This window comes from Neoarius graeffei, chromosome 7 (assembly GCF_027579695.1).
Source record: "Neoarius graeffei isolate fNeoGra1 chromosome 7, fNeoGra1.pri, whole genome shotgun sequence".
In the NCBI taxonomy this organism is placed as follows: Eukaryota; Metazoa; Chordata; class Actinopteri; order Siluriformes; family Ariidae; genus Neoarius; species Neoarius graeffei.
Window position 1 is genome coordinate 39,406,151 of NC_083575.1, and position 21,764 is coordinate 39,427,914.

The 21,764-nt window shown below is 39.1% G+C and overlaps 1 protein-coding gene across 1 annotated transcript; it reads left to right on the plus strand.

The window, feature by feature from the left end:
* The first annotated feature begins 15,580 nt into the window (after positions 1 to 15,580).
* Positions 15,581 to 18,944, plus strand: six2a (SIX homeobox 2a). Its single transcript, XM_060924667.1, has 2 exons — positions 15,581 to 16,568; positions 17,969 to 18,944. Exons 1-2 carry the CDS (start codon positions 16,009 to 16,011, stop codon positions 18,300 to 18,302), a joined length of 894 nt encoding a protein of 297 aa, XP_060780650.1. The 5' UTR covers positions 15,581 to 16,008; the 3' UTR covers positions 18,303 to 18,944.
* Positions 18,945 to 21,764: the final 2,820 nt, after the last annotated feature.

Here is a 21,764-nt window from a genome sequence, read left to right on the forward strand (position 1 = left end):
TGCACATGACATGGGTAGCTTGTACATCTGGGAAGGCATCATTAATGCTGAATGATATATACACGTTTCAAAGCAATATGCTGCCATCCAGACAAAATCTTTTTCAGGGAAGGCCTTCCTTCTTTCAGCAAGACAATGCCAAACTGCTTTCTGCACATATTAAAACTGCATGTCTCTGTAGTAAAAGAGTCCAGGTGCTAAACTGGCCTGCCTGCAGTCCAGACCTGTCTCCCATTTAAAAGATTTGGTGCATTATGAAGCTCAAAATACAACAAAGGAGACCCCGAACTGTTGAGCAACTGAAACTGTATATCAGGCAAGAATGGGACAACATTTCTCTTTCAAAACTACGGAAATTGGCCTCCTCAGTTCCCAAACATTTACAGAGTGTTGTTATAAGTAGAGGTGATACAACACAGTGGTAAACACACCCCTGTCCCAACTTTTCTGAAATGTGCTGCTGATATCAAATTCAAAATGAGCATATCATTTTCAAAAATAATAAAATTTCTCAGTTTCAAAATTTGATATATGTTGTCTTTGTACCATTTTCAATGAAATATAGGGTTTCCATGATTTGCAAATTATCACATTTTGTTCTTATTTACAGTGTACACAGCGTCCTAACTTTTTTGGAATTGGGGTTTTTATATATATATATATATATATATATATATATATATATATATATATATATATATATATATATATATATATTTTTTTTTTTTTTTTTCTTCAAACATCTGAAAGTTTGAAAATGGCATAGGTAGTCTCATATCTAAGCCTAGTGCAGATGAAATGAGCAGCACATGATCTGTCTCTGTTATCTATATAAACTGAAACGATCCTGTTCTGATCCCTTTATGAGTGTCCCAGTTCACTCACTTTGCCCATTACCTAAGCGAAACATAAGCTGATAAGATAACCTTTACCATCATACATGGTTTGGTTTGATCCTGATGTTGATGGTAAAAGGTAGGCCATTTGATAGCGTGTAAAAGGTTATGAAAGATGATGGAAGTCATGTATTTTGTTTATTTCTTGCTTCCATCGCAGATAATGCAACTGAAGCACCTGTTTTATTAGCATGTAAATTAAATTGTGCATAAAGTCTTACAAATCACACTTTTTATTGCTAACATTGCCAAGAGTCTTAAAGGTCAAAGAAGAAACTGAAAAAGAGCTGTGTATATTTATGAACATCCACACTAGCTGCTTGTGTTGCAGTCAAGAGCACCTCAACTGAGACCAGGTCATGACCAAGACCAAGTACAAGACCAGACCAGTGTGAATCCCATACTGCATGGTACGCTTACAATAAAATGTGGAACATGCAAACCATAGGCACGTTTCAAATCGATCTGAAAGATCCACAGTTCCATAAAAATACCCACGTACCAACACACACTAAGAGCTGAAAAGAACTTCATCCATTCATTATCTCTAGCCGCTTTATCCTGTTCTACAGGATCGCAGGCAAGCTGGAGCCTATCCCAGCTGACTATGGGCGAGAGGCGGGGTACACCCTGGACAAGTCGCTAGGTTATCGCAGGGCTGACACAGAGACACACAACCATTCACACTCACATTCACACCTACGGTCAATTTAGAGTCACCACTTAACCTAACCTGCATGTCTTTGGACTGTGGGGGAAACCGGAGCACCCGGAGGAAACCCACACAGACACAGGGAGAACATGCAAACTCCACACAGAAAGGCCCTCGCTGGCCGCTGGGCTCGAACCCAGGACCTTCTTGCTGTAAGGCAACAGTGCTAACCACTACACCACCATGCCACCCTGAAATCAACTTAACCATCTTTATTCAACACTCATTTTCCATGTTTTACCATTCATCTAACACGATACTTTTTTTTTCTTGACCAGACTTGAAATAAAATCCCAAGTCCTCTATGTCTGAGACTGAGACAAGACTGGGTAAAAATGAGGTCAATTCTGAGACAAGACCGAGACCTTCAAAAAGACTAGTACGCTAATCTCAAGTACTGTACTACAACACTATTAGCTGTATCTATGAACAATCTCACACTAGGAAGCATGCTATAGATGAGTAAGTGCTATGGGGGCAGCTTTGATTTCCTGAACAAGTTGATAAAAGACAGAGTCCAGATGCTGGAGGAGGTAGAGAGAGAGAAGCAGGAACTCAGAGCCTCACACTGCCGTGAGTACTGCAGGGACATTCCCGCAGTTTGACTTTAATTAAGCACACCAAGCATGCCTCAGAGGAACAATGAGATATCTGTGTGCGTGTATGCGGGATTGTAAGTATGTGAGAAGGAAGCAGAGAAATATATTTAGAGATATTTATAAGCGAGAATGGAAAAAAACCCAACCTTCGGGCAGGAGAAAAGTCTGCTTCAGCAATCATTTTCTGTGGTATTTAGATTTTGGCCTCACTTCATTTCTATTGTACTTGTTCATGGTTAAACATCAGGACATGATTCATTATCTATGGTATGTGTCTGGTATGTTTGTAGTGAATTTAAATCATGTCCTACATTTGTCAATACACCTTGTGTTGACAAGTAAATAGTATGTAATTTTCATAGAAACACTATCAGGTTTTAATAATGCTTTGCTATTTCTGTAAAGAAAGATAATCAAGAGTCTGGCAGGCTAGGGCAAGGGGCCAAGGATGTACCCCTGAGTTACACCCTCTCTGCAATTTATTACAGATATAATATTACGACATTTCTGCTAAAGTGCTTGTGAGCAGGTACAGCATGAAAATGTTTCATTACTTCACTGATAAAACAACAGAAACAAGGAGACGGTAAAATAGCATGGGGTGACTCAAAATCGTCCCAGATTGATTCCAGAGCTGAATTTTACAGTCCTGAAAAGTATACTTGCTCTGCTGCATAATCCTGTAGAGTCTTGTCCGTTCTCCAGATGACCAGCTCCCATAAAGCAGGCATTCAAGCAGTACCTTTCACTGCTTAATTCCTTCATGACATTTTCTTTTTTGTACTTTATGCTCATACTTTGGTTGACGTCCAGGGGGATCAATGTTTCTGCATTGACAGGAGATTTTAAAATCCTGCTTTTTGTTTCTCAGAGTTTTCTTTTATTACAGGATGGTTTCGTTTTACCCATCAATCTCACGGATGTCACAACAGCCCTGAGCACTTCAGATTTGTGTCAGTGTGATGCTCCTACAGGTCAGGACCAAGACCAGACACACCGTTTTTCTCTTACTGTCTCTCATATTGCTTTGTGCGCTTGCGGGTGTAAAAGGTGCGCAGATCAGATTATGGAGGTAATTCAAAAAACTTGTGCAGTATCAATTGTTAGAATCATCAGTACATTTTCTAACATACTGTTTCCACCTTATTTTTTCTTTTGTTTTCTGTTTTTACTTTGTTAAAATCGGGCTTTACGATGGAAAATCATGATATGTAGATTGAATGGACATCGTTCTTCTTCATCCTGTTTTTATTCTACTCCTCTTTTTAACAAGAGGCTGTTAATTGTGTGGTGTAACAATGACAACTTGAATCTGACTGACCACTAAAACTTCCTTCATCTGCAAATGGGCCAACTGAAATTCCAGCTACTCTCACCAATCAAGAAGGACTGATCTGAATTAGTGTTTAGCAAAAAAAAAAATGAAATTCACTGTTGATATTCATACTTCAACAAAGTCAGCTTTCTTCTGCTCACCCATCAGTCAGTAGGGAAGCTCGCTTCAGTTGCAACCGCCAAAAGAGAAGATCGTGTGTCATTTCCTGTACTTCTGTTGTCTGTCTGACCTTGTCTGTGATCCTCCTTATGCCTCTCGTTTTCTCACCCGCTTGCAGCCATCCGCATCTTCCGGTTCCCTGAAACATACAGAGTCAGCCAGGGTGCTCATGCCCTTTGGCGAGGCTGTTGCTCTTAGAACTGGCAAGGAACCAGGCCATTCTCTACTCCACCCATATTCTAAGGATGGATGTTTGAACATTGTTTATGAAGGCCTTATTCAAATTCTAGCTCTGTCCTGTCTGATTATCAGAGCCATTCTTTCTGTGCATACAGTCATGTTTCGAAAACTCAATTATGAATAGTCAACAAATTAGAGGATGCAGCACAAAGAGGATGCAAATGTAAAAGGTGAAAAAATATCTGAAGGCCTTGTCACATTAAATTAGCATTGACCCTACCTTTTAGATCTGCCCATTAACACTTTCCTTATTGAAGGGTTCCTTTCCCACTCAAAGTAGCTCAAAATGATTAAATTATAAACCGGACTGGATGGGCCTAAAAGAGTGGAAATATGCTGAGATACACAAGAAAGACTTTAAGTGCTAACTTTACTCTTCATGAAATATGCAAGGAAGCAGTTTGTACTTTTAGAAAATTTAGCCAAACAGTCAATACAACCTGTTCAAGTTTCCACTTAAAAATCTTAAAAAGCTAGAATACATACAAAAAAAATCAGCATACAAATCCAAACAGACTCTCTGTTATCTGTGCACTTATGAGCCTGCAAAACAGAACCAATGCAGGACATACATGATGCCACAAATGTCCACAAGTGCAGTAAAACCTAACTTCAACAAGTGTTCACAGAAAGAAGAAATCTGCCAAGTTCCACTTTTGTGCTAGCTTTTCTGTTCTATAGGGGAATATAAAGTTTAAAAGCCTTTGATATCAGCGACCCGAGGAGAGTGGGCATTCCTGGAGAAAGAGACATCTAATGGCAGTACTTTCGTAGTGTGGAGAGGCTGGTAAATGTGGCTCAGCACAATGACACCTTTGGATGAACAGTTAGAGGAGAATGGGGCCCCTAATTTATGTCAGCACTATTGCAGGTTTTGAATTTATTGATGGTAATGCAATACGGGGAGATCTGCTTAAAAAGCCCCAAGGCCTCCTATTATGCAGCTTGTCCATCTTTCACACTAACCCTTACTGTAACTGTAGATTTTTAGCTGATATGAAGGACATATGGTCACCAAAAATGCATTAGAAGACCACTTCCCACTTCCAGACACTTCCCACTTCTTCCATGTTAAAAGAATTGTAGGTAAATTTAAGTCAGAATTCTTGTGCAAGCTTAATATGCTTCTAGACTAAAAGAAAAAAAGGGACCATTGGTGGAAAGTGCATATGAATCCAACGTCTGCATTTGGATTTATCATTCATACTAAACGCGGGGGAAGATTGTGGACTGGAATTGGGGAGGAGGAACAATATGAAGTGCTGGCAGCCTGTGATGAAGGGGTCAGTCATGAAAACATCAAAGTAGCACTTCTAGTACTTGATGTGATTTTTTATGTGCTGCCTGCACTCTGTCCGCATGGTTTTAGTTTCTCAAGCATAACTAGTTCATAAAAAGGCATGTTAAGATGTAATCACACATCCTATCTTTGGTGGGACCTCACTGACCTTCCACTGATACATAAGTAGGCACTCATTAACGGTTGCTCCGCAGGAATGTAGCCCTCACTAATTTTGCCCTTGTGTTTAACTGTGGCGAGAGGTGAGGAACATCCTGGGTTTAGTGGCCATTAGTGTGCCTAGCTTCTAGTGGAACCTGTTTGTTTGGCTATTTTGTAGCCTTTTATTCGTTCAGTCCCTCATCTGGCTTCCCCTCATGAAAATGGCAACACGCACATAACCTTTAAGTAATGATAGCCATTAAATTATGTATTTTGTCTCTTACATCTTTATATACTGAAGGTTTTTAATGCTTGAAAAATGTATTTAATATGAGCTCTTATTGATAATAACTGTCACTAATGGTGCCAATCAAGTTCAAATTCATCTGCTTCAGTTAGAGCTCAGGCTGGGCCAGTGTACTTTATTTGCTTCCAAAGATACCTTTTTCCTCCTCAGATCTGCCTGCAGACTTGGAACAGCTGCACAGACACTTGTCTGGGCTGAGTTACCATTAGGTGCCTGGCTTTTGGCTTTTATTGATATTTTATTACTGTAGTTGATGTAAATATGGCTGTGGAAGCATGTCCCTCCTCAGCATGGGCTGTAGCTGGCCGGCAAACCCAGGCTTGACCCTTGTTCTGTGCTCCCTCAGGTGAACCTCATGCGCTGAACTGCAGGAAGCCCAAAGAGCTCTATACAATAATAAATACCCAAACACTCTCTCTCCGTTCCTATAGATGTTTCTCATTGATATTGGGTCGCTGAAGTCATAAATAATTCACCATCAGGCCTCCTGCTCACTTACAGGACAGTACTACCTTTGCTATGGGAGTTTAGAGATTGCTCACTATTTACAGTGCTTTTATTGCTCGTAATACGATCTACTTCATCAAACATGTCCACTGTGACCTGACCGACTAGTTTGGTCAAGCAGATGTGGAACGTTCCATGAGAGAAAAAAAATGCTAACAGTTGCTGTTACTTGTCAATTGTTGTAGCTATTTGCTTAATATATAATATGGGCTGAAGCCTCTTTTAATTAATTCCAGAAGAATTTGCAGGCTAAGTTGTCATCGTGTGTACTTTAGTAATGTAAGGTTAAGCCCTCGTTTCAGCTACAGTGCTGATTATGGATAATGTTTAACCCCATGCTGCTGCTTAGTGTCTGCCTGGCCAGCTGCAGCACGTGCTGAGGCACAAATTTAGATTGGGGCACCCTCTTGGAGCCTCCTGGCCTTTTATCTGCTCTGACCTACGGGTGTAAAGTCCTCTTTAATGCCTGAGTGCTAAGGCAAGCTCCACTGTCCTCACTACTGTTCCTGCTGCCCCCACACACTGATACACACACATGAACACAACACCAGATGTAGTTTTTCCTGTAGCGAGCTGTCTACCCTGGAGATGAGCCTTTTGTTTTGGCGCAGAGATCCGAGCGTGCAGAGAGCACTAATTCTTTGCTGTCCGTATGACAAGGATTTAATCAGCTAATATGACTCTGCAAGAATATTCTGCTATCTATGATACTGTCCTGTACTACATACATTTACTGTGTATACATTTTAACAACTATAGAAATTAAAATAGAAGAGAATGTATATTTCACAAAAAATGCTCTATACATCAGTGAACCAGTCCTAAATATTATGATAGAGTTAGACAAAATGTAAAATATCAGAAATTTATCAATATTAGAAAATATTGCAATTTTCTAGCAATAATCAACCAATTTTACAATGAATTATGGGATGAACTACTTGATCAATGTATTTTTAAAAATGCATTTTAAGAAAATTAAAATAGAATTTTAATACAAGAAGCAAATGTTGGACAAATTCTTAAAATGTACAGTGCCAGTCAAAAGTTTGGACACCCCTACTGATTCATAGGTTTTCAGTATGTTGACTATTTTCTACATTGTAGAACAATAGTGAAGACATCAAAACTATGAAATAACATCTGGAACATGTATGGAATGATGTGGTAAACAAAAAACTGTTAAAAAAAACCCCCAACCAAACAAAATGTGTTTCATATTTTAGATTCCTCAAAGTAGCCAGCGTTTACCTTGATGATGCTTTGCACACTATTGGCATTATCTTAATCAGATTCATGAGGTCGTCAGCTGGAATGTGTTTTAATTAACAGTTGTGCCTCGTCAAAAGTTAATTAGTGCAATTTATTGCCTTCTTAATGCATTTGAGATCAAACAATAAATAGTAAATAATAATAATAATAATAATAATACAGTAAATAGCCCTATTCCACAACCGTAATAATTCATATTATGTCAAGAACTGCTCAACTAAGTAAAGAGAAACAACATCCATACTTTAAGATATGAAGTGTCTTTTAAAAACCATTGAATTAGAAGCTGTGTCCAAACTTTGGACTGGTACTGTACATTTGTCAGGTGGTCTGTTTGTGCCCATGATTGTCATCATATTTTGTCATTGCATGGCTGTGTAACTAATGTATGTAAGAGCTTGATAGGAATTATAATCTAAATCATATTTATATCTTATTTAAAATACACAATACTCAACCTGTACACAAAAAGGATACAATTCCTGAAAATTTTTATAGCCAACGAACAGTGAACAGATTTTAAGCATTGTTTGGCCATGCAGTAATAAACAGTTTTATTTTATTCAAGAAGATTTATTTACATCAGAGCTGATATATTAATTATAACATGACAATAGGGTAGAAAAGTGTGGGTGGCCTAGGACTGGGGCATAAATACAATTTGTAAGCAATTCACAATAATCCGGCTCTCTTTGTCTCTCTCTCTCTCTAGGTGAAGATTCCTACACTCTCAGATTGCATGTATTTTTGCATACGAGCACTGTATGCACATAGTCATGTCCTGTTTCTCAAACACAGTTGATTTAAACTTCATCATGGAAAAACACATCATGAAATATTTGTAGTTGGATTAACTGTTCACAAATCTCGCTGACAAATGAGTCCATTAATTTAAATGACTAATATTTTCAATCTATATTGATGCCAATCTGCTGTATATTGATTTCTATATTGATCTATTTTTATCTATATCAATGACTGCATATTATGTGTGATTCAAATAACACATTGTGAATAAACAATCATATACATTTGGTGGATTGTTCTGAAAAGTAATTGAATAAAACACAATAAAAGATAACTAGGTCACATGAGACTACTGTAAGATGGAGTTATTTGCAAAAAAGATTAACTAAAATAATCGAGCACCCAAAATGGCCATTTATTGATGTGTGCTTAAAAGCTCACATGCCTGAAATATTTTCACCAGCGGGTTGTTTCGTCTCCAGTGTGTGGCAGACCGACCATCAAACCTGTCTCACTCTCTACCACTTCAGTGTTGATGGAAACTAGTGCTGACCAAAAGAAGTGTGAACTAAGAACAAACTTTGGAGGTAAGTAATGCGAACATGTGTTTCTGCTCTTATAAACCTGTTATGTTCAAACTGGAAAAAAGGCTTGAATGGTGAAATGGCCTCGAGTTACTTCACTCTTAGTTAAAGTGGAGTGTGAACAGACACTTTTAGGGCCTATTAAATAAGAATATCCTAACTAAAGAAAAAAATTTGTACTATTATTTTTTAAATAATTTTAATATTTATTATTGAGATTGTCCATGAACATGGAATTAATTTTAAATGACTTCCTATTCATGAGATGGGCATATAGTTTTCAGTTCCTTTCAACTGAAAAGAAAGGGATAAAAAAATTTCCTTTGTTATTAATATGTGTGGTGGTTAAAGTGGTAAAATACAGCTGTACCAAATTCAGTTTTCCTGCACTACAACAGTAGTGAATTATAAACTGAACAAATAAATCATATGTATGGACATGACTGAATTTCAACTGAATTATCTAATAAAATCCTATCTTGTGTTCATGCGCATGCCCAAAATGACAAACACTTTCACAAATCTTTACCATATATCACCATGTTACAATTATAATCACATTACAATAAAGTAATTCATTACTAATACTAATGACCATGTTATAATAAACTGGTTTCTATCAAAAGGAGGAAAATAACGTTATTAATGCAGCACATTACAAGCCTGCTTATGTCTTCTTTGCCTTTTTATTTACCTTTAAATATGGACTCTTTATAGAAGCCTCCTATGAATACAATGAACTTTTCACACAACAAGAAATATGGTGACTAATCTTTTTAAATTGAATATTCCCCCCCATTTTAGATACATTACAGATAATAATGTTAAATCACTGCAGGTAATAATATTATCTCAAAGCATGTCTGGAATATAAATTACTTCTATGAGCCAGCATGCCCCATGTATATTCATACATCCTAACTGCTATTAGACAATGGTGTACATGTCGATATTGTGCTGTTTACTGGAATTATAGCTTGTGACACTGCATGAACTTCCTGTTTCAAATGATGTTACAAACTGCTAAAGTTCATACAACACATGTTGATACTTATTTAAGTGATAGTCCTTTGATGAAAACTTTAGATCAGTGTCAAACTAATCATACAAATTTAGCATTAAATCCCAAAAGCTAAATGTAAAATTTAAAAGAAAAATAAACAGCTGCCTGAAAATGTATATGTAGTTTGACATTAGGGACTAACTCAATTACCTGACAAGTACAGCACATAAAGAAGTGGATTCTATTCAAAGGCAATAGTCCTGTCTGAGTTTTCTGATAACATCTTATCTTCTGAATCTGTATTCATTAGACATCATCAAATATTATGTATTAACAGCCTATTCATCAAGCTCAACAACACAGCATTTGTAGAAATTCTGCTAAGAATCTGGGGATATAGACACAGCATCAGTCAAAAGTTTGGAAACACTTACTCATTACCTTCATTCAAAGTGTAAACATGTATTTAAAGGCACTTTCTCGATAAAGGTAATACAAAACTTGTGATTTTATTTGCTACTATTTAGCATAACGTTATCGTAATAAATGAAGAAAATGCACATTTCTGTTTAGGGTATAGTCGAATAGACAGAGTACAATAGATGCTCTATGTTACATTGGGTTGTTATTATTATAATGTTAGGTGTTATTCCAAGTATCTGTGGAATCTACAATATTTAACCCATGTTCTAAAATGAAGTAATAACATAAATTTAGGGCCCGCAATAACATTTATTATAATACATACAGGACACTTTTTGATGGAATAAAAACATGCGTTCTATTCCCTTCCATCAGGTTTCATTCATTTGGTTTGAGAGCATGCAATATTGTTAGCATATCGCTTATCCTATGTGTATTACGTCACTCTACCCAATATGGTTTATGATATTGCATGGTTGTCAAGACAACATGATGTCACAAGTTGGAGACGTAAAACTTCTGTGTGACTGGGACAATTTGGAAACAAACATGGTCACCAGGTTGCTTTGTTAAATACGGAAGATTTTGAGAGGATGTTGAAAGAGAAAGACGCACTGAACACCCAAAAGGAATGTATAACCATAATAATAATAAGGGGCGGCATGGTAGTGTAGTGGTTAGCACTGTCGCCTCTCAGCAAGAAAGTCCAGGGTTCGAGCCCAGTGGCCGACGAGGGCCTTTCTGTGCGGAGTTTGCATGTTCTCCCCATATGTGCGTGTGTTTCCTCCGGGTGCTCCGGTTTCCCCCACAATCCAAAGACATGCAGGTTAGGCTAATTGGTAGCTCTAAATTGACCGTAGGTGTGAATGTGAGTGTGAATGGTTGTCTGTGTCTATGTGTCAGCCCTGCAATGACCTGGGGACTTGTCCAGGGTGTACCCCACCTCTCGGCCATAGTCAGCTGGGATAGGCTCCAGCTTGCCTGCGACCCTGTAGAACAGGATAAGCGGCTACAGATAATGGATGAATGAATGAATAATAATAATAATAATAATAATGGGCGGCACGGTGGTGTAGTGGTTAGCGCTGTCGCCTCACAGCAAGAAGGTCCTGGGTTCGAGCCCCGGGGCCGGCGAGGGCCTTTCTGTGTGGAGTTTGCATGTTCTCCCCGTGTCCGCGTGGGTTTCCTCCGGGTACTCCGGTTTCCCCCACAGTCCAAAGACATGCAGGTTAGGTTAACTGGTGACTCTAAATTGACCGTAGGTGTGAATGTGAGTGTGAGTGGTTGTCTGTGTCTATGTGTCAGCCCTGTGATGACCTGGCGACTTGTCCAGGGTGTACCCCGCCTTTCGCCCATAGTCAGCTGGGATAGGCTCCAGCTTGCCTGCGACCCTGCAGAAGGATTAAGCGGCTAGAGATAATGAATGAGATAATAATAATAATAATAATGTTATTATGGCTTTTTTCATGGTATATCAGATATATTCCATTCAGATAGCATGATATTGAACTCATCTTCGTCTCACTCAATATCATGCTATCTGAATGGAATATTTCTGATATACCACGAAAAAAAGCCAGCCAATATTATCTAATTATGATGAAATATACAACTAGGAAATGTGTTTGGCTTGAAATATTTCTGCTACTATGGGTTAAGAACTCATAAATATGTATAGCACAAATGTTATGTTCTACACATATAGTATAATCTAGGGGATTGTTGTGATTACCAGTGGCACAAATGTGCATTTGTGTTTCCTTAAAGCATAGCTGTGTGTATGCGGTGGCGTTTAGGTGGAAACTGCGCCAGTGGCCTTTGGATGTCGGATGGGATCTGAACCGAGCCGTTTCAGTCGGAAATCTCGGCCAGGTCGCTCTGTTCCACTGTGCTGCTATAAGGAGTGCTGTAGTGCCCGGTTACGTCTGCAGTCGCGCAGACACTGAACAGATCCCGCAGATATCACGCGCAGCCGCAGCCTCTTGGGACAACATACATCAAGTGCTCATGCCCCATAGCCACATGGTTCGAGGGCACGAGCCATACCCGACTATTACACTGCAGACACAACCCGTATAGTCCAATTGTCCATTGTTGAGCAGACGCATGAATTAATTATTTGAGCTGCTATACTATCTGGTCCAAAACAGCACCTGTACCGGGTCACAGTGCAGTCTTAAAATGCATGTTTATCAAAAATCTGTCAGGACTGATCAAAGCGAGCTGTTCATACCATACCCAGCCTACTGATTGAGATTTGTACTGAATTTATGCTCGGTCTGTTTCTACTGAGCTTTTTTTTTTCTGTTTTGAACTTGTGCTCCCCAACAATCATCCTTTCCTAATACGCATATCTATATTGATTACAGCAGTGATGCCTTGCATTGGTTTTCCACTAAAATTCATACTGACATCAAACGTCTGGGATTAATTCATGTTCTCGCCGCGAAGCATGACATTGCTGCAGGAATGAAACTCATCAAGCCGCTTCCTCGCTGTCAAGCGGAGCAAAGCAGCATCCTGTATACGAGCCGCCTGAGCTCTCTGACAAAGAGTTTTAAAAATCCCATCTTGCCCTAATCAGTCCAATTAGCAAAGGTCGTTGTGTGTGCGCTCGGGTGAGTGCCGGGAGGTTGTGAAAACATGGGGGCGGCTATTAGACGAAACGCGATCCCCATTCATCAACGCTGTAATAATCAGAGGCGCGCGGCTCTCGGGACGCTCTGATCACAACGATCCGTGGAAACAAGCTGTTTACAAACATTGCCAAGACGAGACGAGTGGTCCTGATTGGCCATGTCAGTGCCACGCAGTCCGAGGCAGAGTACTGGTTGATAAACTTCCCCATCAAACTCCTCCATACGTTCAAAATCCGTCCATCTCAATTACGCACGATTGACAGTGCAATCGGTTGGCTTTGGAGCTTAATCCATAGATTAAAAAAAACAAAACAAAACCCAACCCTGTATCTGTTTATAGTAAAGATGCGCGCATTCATTCCAGCTGATGGTTCTTCTGCTCTACCTGAAGGATGCAAACGTTAGGAAGCTCGTGCTGATTTACTGGAATATGGTTCATTAAAAAAAAAAATCCATGATTAACATTCAATATTGTGTATTAATGGAAAATTATTCAAGTTTTCGTACACTTGAATAATTAAACAGCACATTTGTTAGGCATTTACTCACAACTGTCTGTGAAAGTTTTGTTTACAATACTCTAGTTGAGGCTATTAGGGTGAAAGGAAGAAGAAGAAGAAGAAGAAGAAGAAGAGGGGAAAAAAGAAAACTCGTTCATTAACACAACAACAGCCCAAATAATATATTTATTACATGATTTTCGGGATTTCGTTTAGATTCGCTCATGGACACGTGTTGCTCCGGTTTATAATATTAGGCACAGTGCTGACACAGAATGTATAGCAGTACAATTTGGCAGGCTAAAGAGAAAGTACAAAGCAATGCATGCTTATACATACGAAATACCTATTATTATTATTATTATTATTATTATTATTATTATTATTATTATTATTGGTGGTGTTTTTATGGTTGCTTTTATTATTATTATTATTATTATTATTATTATTATTATTGGTGAAGGTGGTGTTTTGTGATTATTATTATTATTATTATTATTATTATTATTATTATTATTATTATTATTATTATTAACTTGGTTAAGCCTTTTTAAGTATTTTATTGGTTTATAGGTCGATGCCAAATGTATTAATAACCCTTCAGTTAAAAGTGTGTGTGTGTGTGTGTGTGTGTGTGTGTGTGTGTGTGTGTGAGAGAGAGAGAGAGAGAGAGAGAGAGAGAGAGAGAGAGAGGTATTCCAGTCATTATATAAATCTGATGGATACAACAACTTGTTTCGGTATTTTAGACAGTGTAGTCGTATTTCCCTCATATGCTCTGTTTTGTAGATTTTATAGACCTGTGCCATGTTTTCAGTAAATGAATGTCCTGATGAGATGTTAGACAGTGCTAGTTGTCTCTCCTCGCGCCCACATCACACGCCTGCATGGCTCCAGAGCACACAGAAAAATCAAATAAGATTGGCACACCTTTTGATCCTTCACACATCAACCTGGCATTTCTCCTACAGGCGTCAGCGAGTTTATAATTTCCTATGACTTGTGACTGCGCCGAACTTTCTTGTGGTCTCACAGTTGCATCGTTAACTCGAGATCAGAGAGCATCACTGTCGAAGCACTTTTCTGTGCCGTTTGCGCGAGCAGAGAGGTGAGATAGTCTGAGTGAGAGAGAGAGAGAGAGAGAGAGAGAGAGAGACCTCGGATGGTGGTGTGATACGCTGCAGAACTGGTCACAATTGCGCAGGATTAGAGAATAACTTTCTGCACAACACAATCTCCCGAGCTGAATTAACACCAAAAGTTCATTAACACATGCAATGTTATTTTAAGCCCTTGAGATAGAAATAAAGTCATTTTAAGTCCAGGTTTACATCTTAACAGCTTATTCTAACTCTTACACTCCCGAAGGTAAATGGAGCATTTGGGAAAGGCATATTAGTGATAATCTGCACACTTCTCTTACCGGCAGAAGGCGTCCCTCGCAGAGTGCACTGTCCACTTTGACCGCATGCTGGTTAACTGAACCACTCTGTCCCTCAGAGATTTAATTCTATCTTTAAAGCACCCCTGAGCTTCCAGCCGTTTCCGAGCGCGCGTTTCATGCTGAGTACCTGCGCACTACACACACTGCTCATATATATATATATATATATATATATATATATATATATATATATATATATATATATATATTACACTCCATATCTGTCTACAGGCCTACTATTTTCCAGAGACAGGCTTTCAGAAACTACTCTTTTTAAAATTGCTCATTAATGCATTTTATTCATATAGCTCATATCAACAACATAACGAATTGACTATTGTTTCTCTGTGTGTAATTATCCGTAACCTGAACCTAAATGAATGCTGTGAAATATTTTTTAGAAAGAAAACTTTACACGTGAACTTAATGCACGCACGCGCAATCTGCACCTATGGACTACTTGTGTACATTTTGTATACATATTTCATACAGGACGTGGTGTGTTAAAAGGCAGGTATAAATGTGGGCTTGCATTAGTCTGGACTCTGAGTGCTGAACTTTCTCTACGCCTTCCTCTCCTGGGCTGTGGGAACGCCCCTTTTGTTGTGAGCGCTCTTTGGTTCTTTTAACTGTCCGTCAAACTGGGGACTCGAAAAAAAATCTAGCCTCGAGAAAATCAAGGCTATTATTTGTATCGGTGGGCGGGTTTTAAGTGAAGGGAATAATCAGTCAGCCAGTCCAGGGAGCCACCTCAAAGCATATCGGGTTACTTTGAATGACAGCGTAACCATGGCGAATAATTTGACTAAAACTATTGTCTTATCCTCGCCGTCCCTGGGTTGGATAACCAACCAATCAGAGTTCACACAATCGGTTTTCTTGCCAGCTTAGAATAATATTATTAAAACGAGCGAGTGAGCTCGGTAGTCGGGAGAAGGCAATGCTGAAACGGCACAGAAAAGACGGCGAGCTGCTCAGTCGGGAGGAAAAACTTGCTCTGGTGTTTTAGAGATGGATATACGGTATGTTACTCTCGCTTGAGTGGATCTGAAGTATCGGGCCCACTTCATCCGGAGAAGGATTTAATCGATATTCGAAGACGTTTTGAACTTGTATCGTTCATGGACTTCCAGCGCTTTGTGATTGAGAAGTCTTGTCCTTATCGATAACTCGGACGAAGCATTTGTCAGCGACGAAACATGTCTATGCTTCCGACATTCGGCTTTACGCAAGAGCAAGTGGCGTGTGTGTGCGAGGTCCTGCAGCAGGGCGGCAACATCGAGCGCCTTGGCCGCTTTCTGTGGTCCTTGCCGGCCTGCGAACACCTCCACAAGAACGAGAGCGTGCTCAAGGCCAAGGCCGTGGTCGCCTTCCACCGAGGGAACTTCAGAGAGCTCTACAAAATCCTCGAGAGCCACCAGTTCTCGCCGCACAACCACCCGAAACTCCAGCAGCTGTGGCTCAAGGCGCACTACATCGAGGCGGAGAAGCTGCGCGGGCGGCCGCTTGGAGCCGTCGGCAAGTACCGAGTGCGAAGGAAGTTCCCGCTGCCCCGCTCCATCTGGGATGGCGAGGAGACAAGTTACTGTTTTAAGGAGAAGAGCCGCAGCGTGCTGAGGGAATGGTACACCCATAACCCGTACCCTTCACCGCGGGAAAAGCGCGAGCTGGCCGAAGCCACCGGTTTGACCACCACTCAGGTCAGCAACTGGTTCAAAAACAGGAGGCAACGCGACCGCGCGGCGGAGGCCAAAGAAAGGTACCAGAAAGTACACAGTTACTCAGTTTAATGACAGTGTGGATAATGTTACCGCTTAAAAGCTGCTTCAAGACCACAAAGCCATGAAAGCGGGTAGATCTCTGAGCGAGCAGTGTTGACTATTTCAGTTTTCACTAGACTACAACACACCACGGTTAGTTTCCAAACTTATTAAAGGAGTTGAACGCGTTTGTACTTTGGAGTGTATTTGAAAAGTAGCTCTGCCAGTTTCAGTTGTGCTAGTTATTATTATTATTATTATTATTATTATTATTATTATTATTATTATTGTTGTTGTTGTTGTTGTGTACTACTACTACTACTAAATAATAATAATAATAATAATAATAATAATAATTATTATTATTATTATCACAACAACACTAATAATAATAATAATAATAATAATAATCTCTGTTGATCGTGTATGCATTCACTGCCGACCATAACTAAATCATATTAATATAAGAGAGTTATAATATTGTAATTGTACTTGTGTGTGCATATATATATATTTTTAAAGAAAGGCTTAAAATAGAAACGCTTCGTCGTGTTTAGTGCCGGGCGCCTGCTAATTTCATCACTCCTTATTTAATCCGCCTGTGAGATAGTGAGCGTACAATCGCAGGTAATAAATCTGGTCATAATAATTTAGTTGTTTTTATTGGCATCTATTACACACACACACACACACACACACACACACACACACACACACACACACACACACACACACACACAATTGATAGTACAAGATAACAGTAGAGAGTAAGAATTGTGTCCTTGATGCGACATGTGTAGGCCTCATCTCTCACTTTGTCAGGATTAGCATTCAAGTTTATAAATGTATTTTTAAAACAGCTAAGAATGCATTAATACTTTAACATTTCCATCTACTCCCTGAAATTAATTTAAAAATCAGAGAACAGTATTATTTGAGATCCCAGCTCAGCTGTCGGTGTGTGTGTTTTATTCATCATTACTGCACACGTGGTCTTATTCAGTGTATATTATGCTGCGTCCCTTTTATATCTTTGGACTTTTCACACATTCTGTCATCCTGATTCTCCTTCGGAGTGAGAGTCAGTCCTGATTTGTCAGGTCTCTAAGCATGACCAGAAAATGACAAATATTTTTCTTTCTCAATGGCTATGGTGTAATCTTGCAGTTGAAATATTTTACACTGACACACACTTCTTACTTTCTAGTTGGGGGGGTTTCATTTTATTACTTTTCTAAATTATTATTATTATTATTATTATTATTATTATTATTATTATTATCGGAATTTATTTATGTACACAAGTTTTTTGAAAAGTTTCCTGACTCTAGATGTGCACACAGTTAAATTTGATTGTTTTTCTAACGTCTCTCTCTCTCTCTCTATTTTTTTTTTTCAGGGAAAACAACGAAAACTCCAACACCAATAGCCACAACGCACTCACGTCGTCCATGAACGGAAGCAAGACGATGATGGGCAGCTCGGACGAGGACAAAACCCCCGTCGGAACTCCGGATCACACATCGTCGAGCCCGGCGCTGCTGCTCACTTCCGCCTCCGGTCTCCAGCCTCTCCACGGCCTGGCTGCTCCGCCGGCGCCCAGCGCAGTACCAGTGCCAAGCGCCGTGACTGTACCAAGCGCGGACTCACTGCACCACCAACACCACCACCACGGCCTGCATGACACCATACTGAACCCTATGGCCTCCAACCTGGTTGATCTGGGCTCTTAAAATTCACAAAGCTCGGAGCAGGACGCTTGTCGACTGCACACTTGTGGAGCAAAAACGCAGACAGGGTTGGACAGAGGGAGGAAGTTGTGGATGGTGTTTTGGATGGCCTACACTCAAAGCCAATAAGAGGGTCCTTGATGAGGTATTTTTCTAGAATGTAGACTAACGTTATGCTCAAAGCCACGGAACTACAAGGTCTTAATTCTTGTTTTCGACGTCGTTATTCCTTCAGATTTCGACACACCCGTGACTTCTCGGTCGTATACCCCATTTGTTTACATGTTTTCTTTTTTAAGGCCATAGTAAGTTTCCTTTGATGGGGTGCCGTCATATGAAGTGTTTTATTACCAGCACAGCGATTATTAAGCTTAGCTTATTTTCATTTGTATTTTTTTTTCTTTTTGGAAACCGACTGCATGTAAAACTTTGCGATCAAGTAATAAAATATAAGCCCGATCCCACCATAGTTTCATATACCCTTTACAATAAAAGCTAATGTGCATTTATTGAGAACGGTATGTGTTTGAATGGTTTTGTTTTGCCTAATGCAATGCTTCCATGCACGGGACTGTAAGGCTGCAGATGAGGCAGGATACACAACATTTTCTCCAGTTAGAAAGGTCGTTAATATAATTCAGACTTGGTTATTTTGTCCAAATCCGAAGCAATAATGATTATAAAAAAATATTTTTTATATTCATATAATCACCTGTCAAAAAAAAGACTCTAAATCAGTATAATTGTAAGATTTCTGTAGGTAGACTTGTGTTAGACTTGTGTTGACAGCAAAGTGTAAATTCAGTGTACAAATTATCATGCTTCAGTTCAGAGTCGATGCCTGAGTTTCCCTGATCACACTGATTTTCTCAGAGAGGTCTTTGCACCACGGTTGATCATAAGTTAATACTAGGTACCTTCAAGGTTTTTATTATTATTATTATTATTATTATTATTATTATTATTATCTTGAACTAGAGAAGTGAGGGCACTTCTATAAGCACGCAATGCTCCTTCCTCAGTGTTTGACATTTACTGTAGTTCATTATGTGCTGTAACTATATTCACCATAGACTTGAGATTTCAATGGTGTTAAAGATGCATCTTGTATGTTAGACGTGTTTCCCTCCAGGTTACCTAAAAATTGTATTTTTTCCCCCTTTCGATTCCCAAATACAGTGTGCACTGAGCACAAAGGTGCCAGCATTGCTGTTACAGCCCACTCAAGAGTCGCTGCTTATTTAATATGGCTGATGTGTGATACTTGCATATATATTCACAGGAGCATTAGCATATTTTTAAACAGATACAAGCTATATACAGTGAGACATGCTGTCAGAGCTCACCGCAAGAAACATTTTATTTAAGATGAACTTATCATTCAGCATTGAGTCAGAAGATGTTATAGATTAAAAAAAAAAGGATTTAAGTCTAAGATCATTTGTCCAGTGATTTCTGTACTATTTAGGATGAAGTCTGTATCTGTATATCTGGGTGCTGCAGAGAGAAGGAGCATTAATCTGCTTGTGAGTTTACTAGTCAGAATCACCACATTGTGCTCAGTCATGTGGCATAAGGGCTTGGGTTTGTAGACAAGTGATTCATGGTCATTTTTATGCAACTTAATTTATTCTGGTTAGTTAGATGATTATTGGTTTAATAATCATCTAATTGATTATTATGGAATTTAGTATGGAATTAGTATGAAATTTTCTTTCCCTTTGCATGGTGCTTGCTCTGTAGGTCATTGTAGTGTTACAGATTTTACCAGTGTTTTGGACTTAGTATAAGCTAGTGGCACTGTTTTGTTTGAAGGTGCATTTATTCATTTTATTAGGTAAACAACACAAAACCAAGACTTCACTACAGACATATCTGGCATTTCCTTCACGACAAGGTCATTTCCTCTTCTCATTACTTTGGCAACTTATTTTACCTACACAATTATTATGAACTATTATGGTTCAAGAGAAATTACAGACTAAGCTTTTATTTCGTATCTTATTGTGTTCTTCCTGTTGCAAACGATATCCAGATAATTGCTCAACCTTTAATGGTGACTAATGGGGGATTGAATTAATTTTGCTTTCAAGAATAATGAAATCATGACGATTCTGAGAAAGACAGATCGTCTAAGGACACTAAATAACCAACATCCCATAAAGGTCTGTAATTAGATGAGTTGAATAAGGTGTGGTAAATAAAAACAATGTTAAGCTGCAGTGCTGTTTATCTTCCAGGACTGGAATCTGACAGCCCTGATATAAAGATTTACATCAAAAGCTATAGATAAAGTGCAGTATTTTACATATAGTCAAGATATTATAATTTAATAATTAATTTTCATTTGGTATTAGCTGTAACTTTATTTAAACATGTACTCATAACCTTTCTCTCATTTGCTCACTTGGCTGTAAGCCGGAGCTCTTCTTCCTCTTCTTCTGTGCTGGAATTTATTTCGCATTTTACCAGCGATTTGGGTGCCAGTGATATTTGGGGCTTTTGTAAAGAGAAAGAGAGGCTGTTAAACATTCGGCACAAGATGTTAGGGGGGAAAAACTCAGCTCGAGCGAGGCTAACAAGCAGTCATCTCTAAATGCAATTCAACACGTGTATTTAATACTATTTACTGGAAAACGACCACAAACTACATCAGAAACCCAACAGAGAACCAAACAGCCATGTGCATTTACATTACTCAGAGCCTAAAGACCCATTCTCTCAGGGTCGCTGGCCTCCTCTCTCTCTCTCTCTCTCTCTCTCTCTCTCTCTCTCTCTCTCTCTCTCTCTCTCTCTCCCCCTCCCCCCCCCCTTCATTCTGGATGTGCACATTGTACCAGAGGTATCTGTAACTAAGCTCAGTCCTGAGCAGGAATTAAAAGTTAATGCGTATTGCATCATCAGAACGCGACTGCTCGATTTGTAAGCACGTACGAATTTTATATAATTAGTCCTAGGTTTGGAAAAAAAAAGATAAATCCCGTAAATATTTCTCATATTGCCATAATAAACCACTAATTCTAGAAGAGCCAAAGTCGCTTATACCTGCATTAATGTGTTGCATACAGGCTTCAACTGTACATTTACATGTAAAATAATCAATTTAAAGGCGGATTCCTGTATCATTACTTATGTAGGACCTTATCCTTTTCTGCTTGCTTTAAAAATATATCGGTCAAAAGCGCCCCCCCCCCCCCCCCCCCCCACTCTACCAGTTACATACTGGAAGGCTGTGACTTCTTTGCCTTCAAATGCAAACTATTTACGAGTTATGAACATGGAGTCCATCTGTAAATATATTATTTCTGTAATTTCCGTTCCTTTATATGTCACGTTTTTTTCTTCTTTTACTGAATTGTTTATGTTTAAGTAATCAAGCAGTGGTCACAATATTTTAAGCTTGTAGGCCTGATTAATTTTAATCCTGCAGCTAACTCTTCGCCTGAGAGGAGTTTATATAAACAG